Raw genomic sequence first — 18,059 nt, 5'->3', positions numbered from 1 at the left:
ATGACAGCCGTCTTAAAGAAGGGCGGGGAAAGTAACTTCTGGGGGAAAGGAAATGGCAGGGATTATTGTGAGAGAAGGACAAGATAGCACACTACATATATTTCAATCTCTCTATATATAAAAGCGAAATGCCCCTGATGCATCATCACAAAATCTCCAGAACCGTAAAGCCTACAAACTTGAAATTTGGCACTTATGTTCCTCTTGGCTTCTAGGGGCTCACTAAAAAAGGATTTTTCAAAATGACCATCAGAGCGTTCGTATTTTGCATATTATTATTAACACACTAAGGAGTTCTACTCCCCCTCCCCACCTGGAAATAAATCTGTCCCAAATGCAAAACACAAGCAGAGGAGTTTCAGTTTCAGTTTCAGAGCACCAAGCAGCTTTAGTCCAGAACAGTTGAGCTAAGCCACGCCCAGGCTCCTTGCTGTCTCCTTGCTCACACAGCAAATACTGTTTCAGTTTCCAAACAGCCCTCAACTCTCTCACACACTGACAGGACGCTAGCCAGATGAATACCGATGGATGCTGGTAGGCAGAGGCAGAATTTTTTCCCCTTATTTTCCTCCCCCAAAACTAAGCCCGGCCATACAGTTTCATAGCAAAGCACGGGTAATCAAGCTAGTATGTTATAAATTCCACTTTCTTCCACTTCTGTTGAGCCGCTAAAGAGTCCCTAACACTGTGAAAATTGGATAATTATTATTTTTCTTTACAGCACTGAAAAAGGGATTGATGAAGGCTCCTCAGCCCCCTTCTCTCCCACCCACAGCTCGCCGGGTGTCCTTGCCTGCTTCGGGCTTCTCTGGCCATCAAGCAAAAGTGGCCATAAACAGCGGTAGGTAGAATTGTAGCAAGGCATACAGGGGTGGGATTCAAAATTTTTAACAACCGGTTCTGTGGGCGTGGCTTAGTTGGTGGGTGTGGCTTAGTGGTCATGTGACTGAGTGGACATGGCTTGGTGGTCATGTGATTGGCTGGGCGTGGCCAACTCTATATCACTCACACCGAGGCACGCCTCTCCTCGCCTGGCCTCTCGTGACTGTGGGGATGCTGCAACAGTCGTAAGTGTGAAAAAGGGTCACTTTTTTCAGTGCCATTGTAACTTTGAATGGTCACTCCACACAAGCAAAGGACCAGCAAAGGAGGGGGGAAAAACTCCAGAGAGGTTCCTGAGACAGGAAGTCTAGTCCTGCCAAGAATGTAATAAGGGTTAACGGAGAGTCAGTTTCTGTAAGCAACACCAGAATGTTTCCTTCCTGCCTTCCTTACAGGATTAGACCAGTAATTTCTTCTAACAACCGGTTCTCTGAACTGCTTAGAATGTTAACAACCAGTTCTAGCTAATAGGTGCGAACTGGCATATTACCTGATGATTGGTAATATGAAGGCATATTACCTGATGATTGGCACCTTTGGAAATTTCCAGGACTTGGGACATATTATATTTTTTTTAATGAACTAAGCCAACCAGTTGCATCAACAATTGAAGAGTTTTACTGCAATAAATGCTGACAACTTACCAGAAATTTGGAAGAGAAAACTGGTGTTTGCTATTTTAACAACTTTTTAAAATGTTATGAATCTTTTTAAATGTTATGTATCTTTCTTGTAATTTAAAGGTGAGGTTAATTCACCAAAAATTTTATTTGGGGTCTGTTGGAACCCTTGATGGACATTCCTATGTTGAAGATGCAAGAGATTAGAAGGTATTTTAGCATCCCTGGTTCTATTAGCGCAGGCCTGTCCAATCTTGGCAGCTTCAAGAGTGGTGGACGTCAACTCTCTGAAAGTTCTTCTTTTGGTCCCAAAGGTGCTTTTTTTTTTTTCAAGAGGCAACTGGACTTTCTGTTTTTTCTTTGAAGACATTTCGCTTCTCGTCCAAGAAGCTTCTTCAGCTCTGAGTGGATGGTGGGGAATGAAAGAGCATCCAGTCAGAGCTGAAGAAGCTTCTTGGACAAGAAGCGAAATGTCATTAAAAAAAAACCAGAAAGTCCAGTTGCCTCTTGAAAAAAAAAAGCACCTTTGGGACAACCATGATCTGAGTGACCAAGAATCTCCGTAGACATTCTTCTTTTGGTGTTGTTTATTCTTATTCTTTGAACTTTCTTGCAGATCTTTTCTTGGCTTCAAAAGATGACAAGGTAACTAACTTTGCATCAACTTTGTCCTAGTTCGTCTGGAACATGCCAATTGTTGTTCTGCACTCCTATTCTAACACAATACCCTGCTCCAGTTTGTCAGAACTGGAATAGATCTTGGTAACAAGGTCAGCCAATGAATAGGCATAGCAACTAAGTCAGCCAATGAGGACAGTTTGGAAACTGAAACTAGAAGTAGCCTAGGCTGGAAAGTGAAACTAAAAGCGTGGCTTTATATTAAGCTCTGCCTTTATGTGGCGCTCTGAGTCTGTCTGTCGAAAATGAAACTAACTTGCTTACTTGCCTGCTGAAGTTACTTGCAACAGGTTTCTGTCTGAGTTTGCTCCAGGTTGGAGAAATCTACAACTGGTTTGTAAAATCTACTTATTATGTTTATAAAGACGTCAAACGAAGCATCAGCCATCTGTGTTTATTTTTCTGGTGCTGAATTATCACTGCAAAAACTCTGAACCCAGTTTCTCCTAGGCTCAAAATTCTCTCTCCCTCTTGCAGGAAGAACCTGAAGACCAGCCTATCTATGTGGAATGTGATGCCAGCCCAGGTGAAATTCTTTCTTTTGGTCTCCTATCTGCTCCAAGGTAGCATTTCTGGGGAGTTCAGTAGAGCCTCATAATACTTTGGCTAAGTTGCAGACTACTCCGTGGAATATTGAAGTAATGAGGTGACCCAGTTGGGTAACGAAATGTCTGCAAAAAACCCACCGAACTCAAAGAGCACCTAGCACCCCTCATTTCAACCCTGATCTACAAATGTTCTCTATTGGTAAAACATAACCTGTGAGGTTGTGATCCAATTCACTAACAACAGAGTACTTTTGCTGGTTCCATCACACCTCTACGGATCCCCATATAAATTTCCTGACAGTGAAAGTAATTATTCCGTGCAACAGCTTGACCTCCTGGAGTTGTGGGTGCCCCATCACTGGAAGTTTTCAAGAAAAAAAAAATGGACATCAATTTGTCCGGATTGATGTAAAAGTCTCCTGCCGTGGAGAGCAGGTTGAATTAGAAAAACCTCAAGGTCCTTCCGCTCTTATGATTCTAAGTCTTCAGGCCCTTTTGGGAGGCCAATTTTACTTGAGGGAGATAGCACTTAGCAATAGCCCTTAGACTTATATACCGCTTCACAGGGCTTTTAAAGCCCTAAGTGGTTTACAGAGTCAGCTTCTTTCCCCCAATAATCTGGGTCCTCATTTTATCCACCTCGGAAGGATGGAAGGTTGTCAACCTTGAGATGGTAAGGATCGAACTGCTGGCAATAGGCAGAGTTTGCCTGAAATATTGCATTCCTACCACTGCGCCACCATAGAAGGAAGGAAGGAAGGAAGGAAGGAAGGAAGGAAGGAAGGAAGGAAGGAAGGAAGGAAGGAAAGAAAGCCAATAGCATTTCGACTTATATACCACTTCACAGTGCTTTCCAGCCCTCTCTAAGTGGTTTAAAGAGTCAGCCTATTGCCCCCAACAATCCAGGTCTTCATTTGACCCACCTTGGAAGGATGGGAGGCTGAATCAACCTTGAGCCTGGTGAGATTCGAACTGCCAAATTGCAGGCAGCTGGCAGTCAGCAGAAGGAGCCTGCAGTACTGCACTCTAACCACCGTGCCACCATGGCTCATCTGATGAGCCAGATGATGTTCAAAAGGGCAGGAGCCATGGCAGGAGGGGCTCTCATCCTCAGATGACATTCTTTAGTGCAGGGGTCCCCAACCCCCCGTCCGTGGACTGGCACCGGGCTGCAGCATGACAGAAACCGGGCCGTGCAAACTAGCGACACCCCATCCACGGGTTTGCAGGCAGCATGAAAAATCTCACTCCTGTTCTGACCCAGGCTTCCTAAACCATAGTTATGCACATGCTTATTTTAAAAACATGACTTATTTTATTGCAATGCTGGGAATTGTTTTCATTCCCAGCCGTAATTAATCTCAGTCTCCCGAGATAAGCCACCACCTTTCTTCCCTGTGAAGTGCTGCCAAAAGCAGAAGTATCAAATGAACTAGGGAAGAAACCAACCGAAGTACAAAAAGAAAAACCAAACGAAGTGCAAAAAACTTCCAGAATGACTCTGAACCGATCGAATGACTTTGCTTCCTGCAAAAGTTTCTTCACCTTTGCCTGTCCTTTATCCCTTATGGGAGGGGCCATCACCTCCCAGCCCTACTCCCGAGTCGTCCCTTTTGTTTCAGCTGCTCTCGCCTTCTGGCAGCTCTGTGCATACACACGCACACTGGGAACAGGCTCCCCTGGGTCCTCGGCCTCACTGCTGCCAGACTCCGGAGGCTCCGTAGTCAGCACCCCACCCCCAGATGGTCCCGGCCCCATCTCTGCATCAGATGCATGACCCTCATCCGAGTCTTCCCCAGACTCCCAGACTGGTCCCCTTTCTTCCCCACTGTCCGATTCCGCTGCCATCTGCACCGGCTGCCAGCGAACCACAACACCACCCTCCAGTCTGCAGAAAACGCTCCCTCCTCGGTCCCTGGGGCCCAAAGGTTTTTGGGGCCACTGCTTTGGTGGACAGGACCTGTCATATGCTTCTTCCACGAGATCTGCTGGGCCAGGCGAATGTAATCAGGAAGAGGTATTTTCTTAAATAACCTGGCCCTTTTCAAATTGAATTAGAGAAAAATGGCTCCAAACTTAACATTGTGATCCTCAGCTTCTGGTAAACCACTTTTCTTCTAGACCTGATTTGTTTTTCGTTTCTTGCCAGACTTGGCGCCCTCCAAAGGGTCTACTTCTTCAGCTCTGGAACCTCTAACCTGCCTCTTGAAACAAGCCAAGTGAGTAGGATATACCCCTCGAAGGAGGGCAGGAAAGATGTTTACCCATCAACATTCCAGATTTGGTGGCCTGGAATTAAAGGCCCCGGGGTTTCAAACGAATCTATCTCTTCGATGCTCTCTAGGGCAGGGGTCTCCAACCCTGGCAACTTTAAGACTTGTGGACTTTCCACTCCCAGAGTTCCTCAGACAGCAAAGTTCTTCCTTCCTTCCTTTCCTCCTTCTTTCCTTTCCTTCCTTCCTTCTTCCTTAGCTTCCTTCCTTCCTTCCTAGCTTCCTTCCCCCTTCCTTCCTTCCCCTTCCTTCCTTTCCTCCTTCCTTCCTTCTCTTTCCTTCCTTTCCTCCTTCTTCTTCCTTCCTTCCTAGCTTCCTTCCCCCCTTCCTTCCTTTCCTTCCTTTTCCTTCCTTCCTTCCTTCCTTCCTTCCCCCTTCCTTCCTTTCCTCCTTCCTTCCTTCCCTTTCCTTCCTTCCTTTCCTTCCTTCCTAGCTTCCTTCCCCTTCCTTCCTTCCCCTTCCTTCCTTTCCTCCTTTCCTTCCTTCCTAGCTTCCTTCCCCCTTCCTTCCTTTCCTCCTTCCTTCCTTCCCCTTCCTTCCTTTCCTCCTTTCCTTCCTTCCTAGCTTCCTTCCCCTTCCTTCCTTTCCTCCTTCCTTCCTTTCCTCCTTTCCTTCCTTCCCTAGCTTCCTTCCCCCTTCCTTCCTTTCCTCCTTCCTTCCTTTCCTCCTTTCCTTCCTTCCTAGCTTCCTTCCCCTTCCTTCCTTTCCTCCTTCCTTCCTTTCCTCCTTTCCTTCCTTCCTAGCTTCCTTCCCCCTTCCTTCCCTCCTTCCTTCCTTCCCCTTCCTTCCTTTCCTCCTTTCCTTCCTTCCTAGCTTCCTTCCCCTTCCTTCCTTTCCTCCTTCCTTCCTTCTCTTTCCTTCCTTTCCTCCTTCTTTCCTTCCTTCCTAGCTTCCTTCCCCCTTCCTTCCTTTTCCTCCTTCCTTCCTTTCCTCCTTTCCTTCCTTCCTAGCTTCCTTCCCCCTTCCTTCCTTTCCTCCTTCCTTCCTTCCCTTCCTTTCCTCCTTTCCTTCCTTCCTAGCTTCCTTCCCCCTTCCTTCCTTTCCTCCTTCCTTCCCCTTCCTTCCTTTCCTCCTTTCCTTCCTTCCTAGCTTCCTTCCCCCTTCCTTCCTTTCCTCCTTCCTTCCTTTCCTCCTTTCCTTCCTTCCTAGCTTCCTTCCTTCCTTCCTTCCTTCCCTCTCTCGCTTTCCTCCTCCCTCCCTCCCTCCCTCCCTCCCTTTGATTTTTAGAGCAAAGCTGGCTGAGGAATTCTGGGAGTTGAAGTCCACAAGTCTTAAAGGGGCCACGGTTGGAGACCCCCTGCTCTAGGGCACACAACAGCTGAAAGACTAATTCATTCTGATGCAGACGGTTGAGAATTATCCTGATCTTCCATGCAGAAGCTTGGAAGCAACAGCTACTGCGTGGGGGAGCGGGGGGGTCATTTCTACTCGGGTGTAATTCCAGTCCAGAAATTCAGGAGCCTGTCATGTGGATGGTGATTTGGCAAGAATACAGGTAGTCCTGGACTTATGACCACAATGGAGTCCAAAATTTCTGTGGCTAAGCAAGACAGTTGTTAAGTGAGTTTTGACCCATTTTATCGCCACAGTCGTTAAGTCAGTCGCTCCGGTTCTTCAGTTAGTAACCCGGCTGTGAAGTGAAAATGGCTTCCCCTTTGCTTGTCAGGGAGCTGCAAAAGGGGATGACCCTTCACATTGCAACTGTCCTAAGTCAAGCATCCAAATTTTGATCATGTGACCATGGGGTCATAGGGGTGAAAAACGGCCGTGCGCCATTTTTTCCAGGGCCACTGTAACTTCGAACAGTCACTAAATGAAGGATTGCAAGTTGAAAACCACCTGTATTAAGGGCAGTCATACAGGTGAGGCAAGAGAGTGGTGCCGTGGCCACTACAGGTGGAGCTCTCCCCTCACGTTCAGGAGGCTGTGAGTTCGATTCCAGCTAGCGGCAGATATTTCTCTCACTGGACACAGTGTGAATATACCTGCTGAACAAAACTGCGCATTGTCGACAGGAAGGCCATCCGGCCAGTAAACACTCAGCTCCCTGCAACTGCCCGACTCCACCCTGATGTAAGGGATTATAGGGTCATTAAAAGACAAAATAATAACAATAATATAAGTGAGGCAAGAGTTCAGGCAGGGAATCAGGACCACAGAGAGCTCCAATTGACGCTGTGGTGTCAGATTGGATCCAAACATCTAATGGCATCAAAGATTTTTCTTCAGGAAAGGCCTTTTATTGGGTTTAAACCAGAGTTTTTCAAACTTGGTAAGTTTAACAAGTTGGACCTCAACTCCCAGCATTCCCCAGCCACTATGGTCAATTGTTTTTTTTTCTTTATTTTGTATTTATGATGTATTTATTTTGTCATGTTTGAATGGTGCAGTGTCCTAGAGGTGGAGTTCTCACCCCCACAATCAGGAGGCTGAGAATTCAATCCTTGGTAGAGGCAGACATTTCTTTCTGGGCACCATGTGAATATATCCGCTGAAGAAAACTCCACGTTGGTGACAGGAAGGGCATCCGGCCAGTAACCACGCTGCTAGCTCCATTCATTTGCCCAGACTCCAACCTGCAAGGGATTATGGGGTCATGAAAAGAAGATGATTTATTTTCTCATGTTTATGTAGAGTATATTGGAGGGGGTGCCCCTTTGAGAGCTGCATGCAACGAAATTACATTTTAATGTATGCCAATTAGTGTACAATTCAAAGTGACAATAAAGTTATTCTAAGTTCTATGTAAAGGGGTCTGATACACACATAGCTATCTTGCATGACCACTATTTAAACATGCTAGCGCGTTTTCAAAATTCCAAATGTGTCAACGATCTTTGATGTCTCTCGATGTAAGGCATCATGTAAGATCTATTTCATACCCATAATAGCAATGATTCTCAGCCTTAATTTAACTTTAAACCAGCACAGCGTGCTGGCTGTGGAATTCTGGAAGTTGAAGTCCACATACCTTAAAGTTGCCATGGTTGATAAATACTTCCTTATGGTGTGGATCCCATGTAGCACAATCCTCTCTCTTTTTCTTTCTATTAGGTCCAAAATTTCTTCTTTGGCATCTCAGCAGGTGAGTGGATTCAATTTTTTTTTACTACCAGTTCTGTGGGCGTGGCTTGGTGGGCGTGGCAGGGGAAGGTTACTGCAAAATCCCCATTCCCTCCCCAGCCCACTAACCTGCTTTCCAGCTCCGTTCTCCTGTGCAGGGCAACCAAAGAAGACCCAGCCAATCAGCTGGGACTCGGGAGGCAGGGAATAGATGGGGGCGGGGCCAGTCAGAGGTGGGATTTGCTGGTTCTCCGGACTACTCCAAATTTCCGCTACTGGTTCTCCAGAACTGGTCAGAACCGGCTGAATATACCACCTCTGCTCTGGACCTTCAGCCAGCTGATGTGGAGAACATCATAAGCAACAGAGCCTCAGGTAGAAGAATGTTTGGATTCATCCTTTCAATGAATCCAGCTTTGTGTAAAAGGAACTGATGAAGAGATGTACCTGGTCCAGATTAGGAAAATAACCAATTCCTCCATCCTTTTCTCTCTCCAGGGCTGCCCAGAAGACAACACTGAGAGTAACAAGGGTATGGTTTTCCTTGGATGGATGTGGGCATGGCTAGTGGAGGAGAAAGATCAAAGTAAAAAATCATGCTTGTTATTATTACAAGGGCTGCTTCATCTGAGGAATTGCAGAAATATCACTGCCCCAGACTGTCTTCGAAATGAATTTTATTCCTAATTTATTCCTTGTTTGTTCTGCAAACCTATGACCTCCAGTCTGCTTGTAATAGTATGGGGCAGGGGGTCTCCAGCCTTGGCCACTTTAAGACTTGTGGACTTCAAGTCCCAGAATTCCTCAGCCTCTCCAACCTTGGCCACTTTAAGACTTGTGGACTTCAAGTCCCAGAATTCCTCAGCCTCTCCAACCTTGGCCACTTTAAGACTTGTGGACTTCAACTCCCAGAATTCCTCAGCCTCTCCAACCTTGGCCACTTTAAGACTTGTGGACTTCAACTCCCAGAATTCCTCAGCCTCTCCAACCTTGGCCACTTTAAGACTTGTGGACTTCAACTCCCAGAATTCCTCAGCCTCTCCAACCTTGGCCACTTTAAGACTTGTGGACTTCAACTCCCAGAATTCCTCAGCCTCTCCAACCTTGGCCACTTTAAGACTTGTGGACTTCAACTCCCAGAATTCTGAGAGTTGAAGCCCACAAGTCTTAAAAGTTGCCAAGGTTGGAGAGCCCTGGTATGGGGAAACGACCTGGGAAGAGGGAAGGACGAGCAGGCTAGGAACCAGTCAAGACAAGAGATGGCTGGGCCCACAGAAGAAAATGGGGGCATGGCCAATGGCTGAGAAGGAGCCCTCCCTCGTTTCTGAGGGGGGAGGTGAGATGCACTTTCATATTTTTTCTGGGTTCTGTTTAGGAAATCTTAGAATAAAGATAGAGGTGGTACATCTGAATGTGCTTCTTCTCTGGACTAAGCCTGGCACACTAGCATTGGGTGGGGGGACGACAGATTTTAACCCCTACAGAATCCATGAAATGCTCTGGGTTCTTTTGTTTTTCAGGTAGATGCCTCAAAACTGATAACCTTCCAGAGGTGAGGATAAAAATGTTCAGCTGGATTACTGTTCCTTTGATTGTGGGGTGGATTAGAAGGAAGGAAGAAAGGAAGAAGGAAGGAAGGAAGGAAGGAAGGAAGGAAGGAAGGAAGGAAGGAAAGAAAGAAGGAAAGAAAGAAGGAAGGAAAGAAAGAAAGAAAGAAAAAGAAAGGAAGAAGGAAAGAAGGAAAGAAGGAAAGAAAGAAAGAAAGAAAAAAGAAAGGAAGAAAGGAAAAAGGAAGGAAAAAAGGAAAGAAGGAAAGAAAGAAGGAAGTACACGATTGGATTGTGTTATTTTTATTTTTATTTATTAATTAGATTTCTAAGAGAGCATTTCTACATTTACAAGCAGCAAACGTGGTGTCCCTCCTGCATTTTCACCAATAAACAGTCCTGTCATATGGGGAAGAGGGAGAGAGGGAGAGAGCAGAAGGAAGGAAGGAAGGAAGGAAGGAAGGAAGGAAGGAAGGAAGGAAGGAAGGAAGGAAGGAAAAAAGAAAAGAAAGCTATTGTGAGAGCTTCTGGTGATCTTATTATACTGTTGTCAGTCTTGACAAAGCTGAGGTCAGAACCACCCAAATCTCTAGTGGTCCATTCAAAGTGGTCTTTTGCCTTGAATTGTTAAAGCAGCAAAAGATTCTGTGTCCTCTAACAGATGGTAGACTTATATACCGCTTCACAGTGCTTTACAGCCCCCTCTAAGCGGTTTATAGACTCAGTATATTGGGACCTGCTCCAACAATTCTGCTAGTGCTTCCTCTCGTTTATAGACTCAATATTGACCCCAACAATCTGAGTCCTCGATCACCCACCATCAAGCGTTTGTTACCCTGGGAGGCACCCCTCAATCCCTTGGCCATAATCTGCGTTTATCAGTTTCACTGCCTCCATTATATTTCTGCAGGATCCGGATATGAAAAATGCTCCATGGTATGCAGGCAGTTGTGACCGGCGTACAGCGGAAGCAGCTCTCCTCCAATTTAACAAGGTAGCCCGGGCCTGTTTTGTGATTTTTAAAAATAAATAAATTTCAGTCTCTGGTTTGCACAGTCTGAGCCCCGAGGTCGAGTTTTATCCAACCTGGCTGGGAAATTCCCAACACAATGCAATCCCATCACATAGCAAGTCTGTTTGTAGCAATAGCACTTAGGTGTATATACCGCGTCACAGTGCTTTACAGCCCTCTCTAAGTGGTTTACAAATATCAGCCTTTTGCCCTCAAAAAACCTGGGTCCTCATTTTACCCATCTCGGAAGGATGGAAGGCTGAGTCAACCTTGAGCTGGTCAGGATCGAACTACTGCAGTTGGCAGAGTTAGCCTGCAATACTGCATTCTAACAACTGAGAAGGAGGGAGGGAGGAAGGGAGGAAGGAAGGAAGGAAAATAGCAATAGCCCTTAGACTTATATACCACTTCACAGTACTTTACAGATCTAAGTGGTTTACAAATATCAGCCTCTTGCCCCCAACAATTTGGGTTCCTCGTTATACCGACCTCAGAAGGGATGGAAGGCTGAGTCAACCTTGAGCTGTGGCAGTTGGCATAGTTAGCCTGCAATACTGCATTTGAACCACTGAGAAGGAGGGAGGCAGGGAGGGAGGGAGGGAGGGGGAGGGAGGGAGGAAGGAAGGGAAGGAAGGAAGGAAGGAAGGAAGGAAGGAAGGAAGGAAGGAAGGAAGGAAGGAAGGAAAATAGCAATAGCACTTAGACTTATATAGTGCTTTATAGTGCTTTACAGTCCTTTCTAAGCAGTTTACAGTGTCAGAACATTGCCCCAAACAATCTGGGAAGGATGGAAGGTTGAGTCAACCTTACTGTCAACTCAAAAATATTGTTCTGGTCTTTTAGAGTTGCCAGCAGAAAGGGAGTGGGGGGAGTAGTGCATACCGTAGATAATTGCTAGGCGGCCGAAGCTTCTGGTGCGCAAGATTATTACTGGAGAGCATGATTGATGACTCTTGGCTAGGGATGTGTCCCATTGGTGAATATACATCCAGGAGGTGGGGGAAGAACAGGGTCAAGGGGGAAATGAATGATGTGTCTCAGAGTCGGCTGCACCCAGGTAGCACCGGCATGTTCACTCCTAATAAATCTTCTTTAAACTCCGAGAGATGTGGCTAGAAACTCATGATTTAAATGGGGGTGGATGTCAGAGCCCTGACACTTTTAAGCTGGTCAGAATTGAACTGCTGGCAACAGGCAAAGTTTGCCTGCAATACTGCACTCAAACCACTGTGCCGCCACCCTCCATAATCTCAACCTCTCCTCCACCTTGGAGAAGCCCCGCTCTACACAAAGAAAGATCTCAAAGGGTTGGCCTGGGAGGTTCTCTGTAGGGCACTCACGCTAGAGATGCCTCTTGCGTTCTTTAAAGTCCAGAAGAGAGAGAGGAAAATTCATTTGGATTTAAAATGATAGTGTTTCAGTAGATGATTGCGGGGGCTGGAAGCTAAAAGGTGAAGAACAGTTGCAGGAACTGGGCATGTCTAGTTTAAGAAAGAGATGGATTAGGGGGTGGCATGATAATAGTCTTTCAGGATTTGAGGGGTTGCCACAAAGAAGAGGGGGTCAAATTATTCTCCAAAGCACCGGAGGAGGGCAGGACAAGAAGCAACTCTTTGCAAACTAATCAAAGAGAGAAGCAACGTAGTGGAACAGCTTGCCTTCAGACGTTGTAGGTCAGTGGTCCCCAACCTTATTTGTACCAGGGACCAGTTTCACGATTATTCATTCTTTGCGGCCCGGTACAAAATGATCCACGGACCGGTACCGGCATCAGCACGCACGACCAAGGCAAGGCGAGCCGAGCGACCAGCCAGCCAGCCGTCCCCCGCTTCTCCCCGCCACCTTCAACTCCTCCTTTGTACCTTCTCGCGGTCAATGGGCTTTTCGGGCTCTTTCTTAATCTCCTCCTGAGTAACGCGAGACTCCGCTGCCATCGGGACGGCTCTTCGTTCGAAGCCGCCCCCCCCCTTCAACGAAACTACGGCGCGAGGATTCCTTCAGCACCCAAATGCCGCTTTCCAGCCGACGATCGACAAGCTCACCCGGAAGCACTTTCTCAAGCACCGTCGAAACAAGATGGCGGCGCCCAAACTTTCATTCTTTGCGGCCCAGTACAAAATGATCCACGGACCGGTACCAGTCCGGGGCCCGGTGGTTGGGGACCACTGTTGTAGGTGATTCATCACTGGAGATTTTTAAGAAGAGACCGGACAGTCACTTGTCTGAAATGGTCTAGGATCTCGTGTTTGAGCAGGGGCTGGACTAGAAAGTCCCTTCCAACTCTGTGACTCTTGTTCTCTTCTGCTCTCCTTCTCTTTCTCACAGAACAGTGCCTTCATGGTACGGCAGAGTTCCCACCACTCGGCCAGCCAGCCCTTTACCTTGGTGGTTTTTTACAAGAATCATGTCTACAATGTTCCTATCCACTACCAGGAGAGCAGCTGCCAGTTTGCGCTTGGCAAGGACCCCAAGAACCATGAGGTGAGTTGAAGGGAAGGTTGGATCTCCACTATACAGGTAGTTCACGACTGACAATCTATCCATTTAGTGACCGGAAGTTACACCAGCACTGAAAAAAATGACTTGGGACTATTGTTCACACAATTACTATTGCTATTAGCCTCTGTTTAGAAGCTACTTGGCATAGACAACCACGGGAGAGGAGGAGTCAAAGGGCCATGAGTGATGTCATGTGTTGTAAGTTGCTCCCAGTTTTGCTCAGGGACATCACAACGCTTGTGACATCATCTCGGCGTGGTGGGCAACCTGGTAAAATCATGTCAACGGCGGATAATTTGGGTAATAAAGGAAATGGGTGGATTTAACATTTTTTTAAAGTGATAGATTGTGGCCTGGATTGCTCATGGCAGTAAGCCATGTTTTATTTCACTGGGATTGGTTGAATAAGCCACAATTGACAGGGTCCACACAACATGCTAAACCATAAACCATTCTGCCAGCCCAAATGGCTCAGCCAACCCTCCATCCTAGGGGTGGGATTCAAATTTTTGTACTACCGGTTCTGTGGACGTGGCTTGGTGGGTGTGGTGTGGCTTGGTGGGCGTGGCAGGGGAAGGTTATTGCAAAATCCCGTTCCCTCCCCACCCCACTAGCCTGCTTTCCAGCTCTGTTCTCCTGTGCAGGGTAACAAAAGAAGACTCAGCCGATCAGCTGGGACTCAATGGGAGGCAGAGAAGAGATGGGGGTGGGGCCAGTCAGAGGTGGGATTGGCCGGTTCTCCAAACTACTCAAAATTTCAACTATAGGGTCTCCAGAATTGGTCAGAACCTACTGAATACCATCTCTGCTCCATCCCCCACCCCCAAGTATGTGTAGTAATTTGGGCCTGGGACTTGCCCTGGGGAAGAACTGAGGAGGGAAGGTGGTCTTGGATCCCGACAGCCACATCCTCTCAGTCCAACCAAGCCCCTAGTATCTTTGGGGTGAGACTAAGTTAGAGGAAGGGGTGCAGTGTCCATCAGGAGTGTCCAACCTTTTAACTTGAAGACTTGTGGACTTCAACTCCCAGAATTCCCCAGCCTGCCGTGTTTTATGAATTCTGGGAGTTGAAGTCCACAAGTCTTCAAGTTGCAAGGCAGGACAGCATTGGGGTACACCTTGAAGGGAAGACAACATATAGCAAACCACAAAAGCAACAACAATGAAGTAATATTCTTAGTGACGCTACAAATAGGCATTGGATGAGGGAAAGATATCCATACACAACGGGGCAGATATCCTGCATTTGAAGTACAATGGTTGGAAACTAATCCAGGAGAGAGAAGCAACCTGGAATTAAGGAGAAACTTTCTAACAGTGAGGACAATTAACCAGTGGAACTGCTTGCCACTAGAAATAGTGGACACTCCATCACAGGAGGCTTTTAAGAAGAGACTGGACAGTCACTTATCTGAAAGTATAGATTCTCCTGCTTGAGCATGGGGCTGGACTAGAAGACCTCCAAGGTCCCTTCCATTCTATTCTATTCTATTCTATTCTATTCTATTCTTCATCCAATATCTATTCTATTCTATTCTATTCTATTCTATTCTATTCTATTCTATTCCATTCTATTCCATTCCATATTCCATTCCATATTCCATTCCATATTCTATTCTATTCCATTCCATTCCATTCCATATTCCATTCCATATTCTATTCTATTCTATTCCATTCCATTCCATTCCATTCCCTATTCTATTCTATTCTATTCTATATCCAATATCTATTCTATTCTATTCTATTCTATTCTATTCTATTCTATTCTGTTCTGTTCTATTCTTTCTGTTCTGTTCTGTTCTGTTCCATTCCATTCTATCCTAATTCTATTCAAATTAACGTTAATTGAAAGGGATAATTATGAAGTACCTGGCCCCAAAGTCAGCCCCCCACCCACCTTTGCCCCACGACTTCCCCTAATTTACAGACACCCAGCTCCAAAAGTAGGGAAAGGGGTGAACTGGGGACACCAGATGCCGACCTGTCTTTCCCTCCCCAGCTGTTTGACAGTGTCTCCAGCATCATCCAGAAGTACTCAGAGCGCCCCCTGGTGCTGATCGACGGCAGCACTTCTGCCAAGGAGCAAACTCGTCTCTTGTTCCCGGTGACGCCATGAAGACCGGCGCCTGCCATGCAGAGTGAAACCCCACTTTCAGCTAGGCGCCCCGAGCGTGGGTTTCGCGGCCCTTCTGGAGCAAGGACAAAATATTCAGAATTCAGCGTGGCATCCTCTCATTCATAGCCTGCTTTTCCACACCTTTCCAGAGGCAGAAGGAAATTGGTTTGCAAAAATCTGGACACGATCTAATGATGATGACGATGATGATAAAGAACTTTAGCAGTGGAATTAGACTGGCCTTTAAAAGGGATCCTTGCATCAACCTGCTGCACCTTGTAACAGTTATAAACAGTCACAATTCTCTGTTGTTGTTTTTTATAACTTTGCCATGAATAACATACAGGGAGTCTTTGCAGTGGTGGGATTCCAACATTTTTACTACCGGTTCTGTGGGCGTGGCATGTCTGGGTGGGTGTGGCTTGGTGGGCGTGGCAGGGGAAGGATGGCCCAGCCAATCTGCTGGGACTCGGGAGGCAGAGAATAGATGTGGGCAGGGCCAGTCAGAGGTGTGCTGGCTGGGGAATTCTGGGAGTAGAAATCCACCCAGCGGAAATTTCCACGGCTCAAGGCTTACATACAGCTTTTATTTATTTTTAATTTAGATTTGGGCTCTGCCCGTCTCCTCTTATTTAAAAAAACAAAAACACATTTCGTACAATTTGCGAGTTGGAAAAGGTGCCTTCCAGCTCCTTGAGAGAAATTTTAAAAGTGGTTGATTTGGGGTTTTGTTCTGTTTTGTTTTGTTTAAGTAGTCCATTGTTCTGAAAGGAATATCAAAGCCTGGATTTAGGAAACGTTTGGCTAGCACCATAAAAGAGAGAAAGAGAAAGAACGCCAATGGTCAGCCTGACATTTTTTTTTTCTCTGCTTCTTGCCAAATCAAATAAAACAACCAATTACAGCTTGGATGAACAGATCCACTCAGCCCAAATCATCCTGTTGGCAGCTACAAGAGAGAGGGGGGGAAAAGGAGATAAGACCTGGGAAAACAGGAGGATATGTGAAGAGGCAGATTAAATTTTAACAGAGATGTCTTCCTCCTTCCAGCAGGGTTCTTCAGTCCCTTATTTTTTCCCCCCCAGGTTTGCAAAAAGTTACGAGGGTCCAGCGTTTGAGTGCCATTTTGAATTTGGCAAGTCAAGAACGCTGTCACAAAATGGCTGCAGGGCAAAAGAGAGCTTTTGTTGAACCTGGTAGCAAGAGGGCCTTGCACCCAGCTGATCTGGCTGATTGTCCAGAAATGGGCTTGCTGGCATTAAAGATGCATCCGCAAAGAAGGCAGGAATTGGCTTTGCAGAATTTGGGATATAGAACAAGAGTTGGAAGGGACCTTGGAGGTCTTCTAGTCCAACCCTGTTCCAATCCATCCATGGAGATTCTCAGTCATCCAAGTCATGATTGTCCCAAAAGTGCTTTTTTCAAGAGGCAAATGGACTTTCTGGTTGATCTTTGAAGAAGTTTGAGATGTTTAGATAAGTGGCTGTCCAGTCTCTCCTAAAAAACCTCCAGTGATGGAGCACCCACAATTTCTGGTGGCAAGCTGTTCCACTGGTTATTTGTCCTCACTGTTAGGAAATTTCTCCTTAATTCCAGGTTGCTTCTCTCCTTGTTTAGTTTCCACCCACTGTTTCTTGTCCTGCCTTCTGGGGCTTTGGAAAATAGTCTGTCCCCCTCATCTTTGTAGGAGCCCCTCAAATATTGGAACAACTGCTATCACGTCACCCCTAGTCTTTCTTTTCACTAGTCCCTTGCAACTGTTCTTCATATGTTTTAGCCTCCAGACCCCTTAATCATCTCTCTTTGGAGAACATCTGGGAGTGAAAGTCCACATATTTTATTATTTTGTAAGTCCATATATTTTATAGTTGCTGAGGTTGAAAAATACTGACCCAGCCCAACAAAGGTCATCTGTGAGGACAACCACTTCGTGTATCTGATGTTGTGGAATGTGATTTCTTGGAGCTGCAGTTGGGCTCCATGTAGTTCAACATAGGGAAGCAACACAGTGGCATTAAGATATACAACCACATATTGTAAAGGGTAAAAAAAACATCATTTTGTGGGACAAAAAAGAAAAAAAATACTTTAAAAAGAAAAGAAGACAAGCTTATTAGAAGGCAAATAAAAGGGTGGGGTGCTTGTGCAGTTTAATTCCACGCAGACAGAAGAATCCTGATGGAACAAGGAGAAAATGACATTCATCCCTTCCTTCCTTCACCCTCCCTCCCTCCTCTCCCTTCCTTCTCCCTTCTGTCCTCTCGCTTTCCTCCTCCCTTCCTCCTTCCCTCTTGCTTTCCTCCTTCCTCCCTCCCTCCTCTCTCCCTTCCTTCTCCCTTCTGTCCTCTCACTTTCCTCCTCCTTTCCTCCCTTCCTCCCTTTCCTCCTTCCCTCTTGCTTTCCTCCTTCCTTCCTTCTCCCTCCCTCCCTCCTCTCCCTTCTCCCTTCTGTCCTCTCACTTTCCTCCTCCTTTCCTCCCTTCCTCCCTTCCCTCCTTCCCTCTTGCTTTCCTCCTTCCTTCCTTCTCCCTCCCTCCCTCCTCTCTCCCTTCCTGCTCCCTTCTGTCCTCACTTTCCTCCTCCTTTCCTTCCTTCCTCCCTTTCCTCCTTCCCTCTTGCTTTCCTCCTTCCTTCCTTCTCCTTCCTTCCTTCTCCCTTCTGTCCTCTTGCTTTCTTCCCTCCTTCCCTTTCCACCTTCCCCCTTTCGCATCCTCCTTCCTCCATCCCTCCCTCCCTTAATTTTTAGAGCAAATTATCTGCTTCAACCAATCTGATGAGGGTTTTTTCTTCTTCTTCTCAATTACTTTCCTGATAGAATTGAT

The 18,059-nt window shown here is 46.3% G+C and overlaps 1 protein-coding gene across 1 annotated transcript in view; it reads left to right on the top strand.

Moving 5' to 3' along the window:
- Nucleotides 1–15,732, top strand: part of LOC148130010 (SH2 domain-containing protein 6-like) — a 29,557-nt gene extending 13,825 nt beyond the window's left edge. The window contains exons 8-17 of the mRNA XM_087969802.1: nucleotides 722–841; nucleotides 2,119–2,147; nucleotides 2,658–2,706; nucleotides 4,878–4,947; nucleotides 8,056–8,086; nucleotides 8,563–8,596; nucleotides 9,585–9,616; nucleotides 10,522–10,605; nucleotides 12,949–13,104; nucleotides 15,122–15,732. Coding sequence (XP_087825928.1) covers nucleotides 722–841; nucleotides 2,119–2,147; nucleotides 2,658–2,706; nucleotides 4,878–4,947; nucleotides 8,056–8,086; nucleotides 8,563–8,596; nucleotides 9,585–9,616; nucleotides 10,522–10,605; nucleotides 12,949–13,104; nucleotides 15,122–15,238 — 722 coding nt within the window. The 3' untranslated portion in view covers nucleotides 15,239–15,732. The remainder of the gene's footprint in view (nucleotides 1–721; nucleotides 842–2,118; nucleotides 2,148–2,657; nucleotides 2,707–4,877; nucleotides 4,948–8,055; nucleotides 8,087–8,562; nucleotides 8,597–9,584; nucleotides 9,617–10,521; nucleotides 10,606–12,948; nucleotides 13,105–15,121) is intronic.
- The last annotated feature ends 2,327 nt before the right edge of the window (nucleotides 15,733–18,059 follow it).

This window comes from Notechis scutatus, chromosome 7 (genome assembly GCF_049901735.1).
Source record: "Notechis scutatus isolate UNSWTSFEM ecotype Mainland chromosome 7, rNotScu1.2, whole genome shotgun sequence".
NCBI classification, from domain to species: domain Eukaryota; kingdom Metazoa; phylum Chordata; class Lepidosauria; order Squamata; family Elapidae; genus Notechis; species Notechis scutatus.
This window is presented reverse-complemented; position numbering and strand designations above follow the sequence as displayed.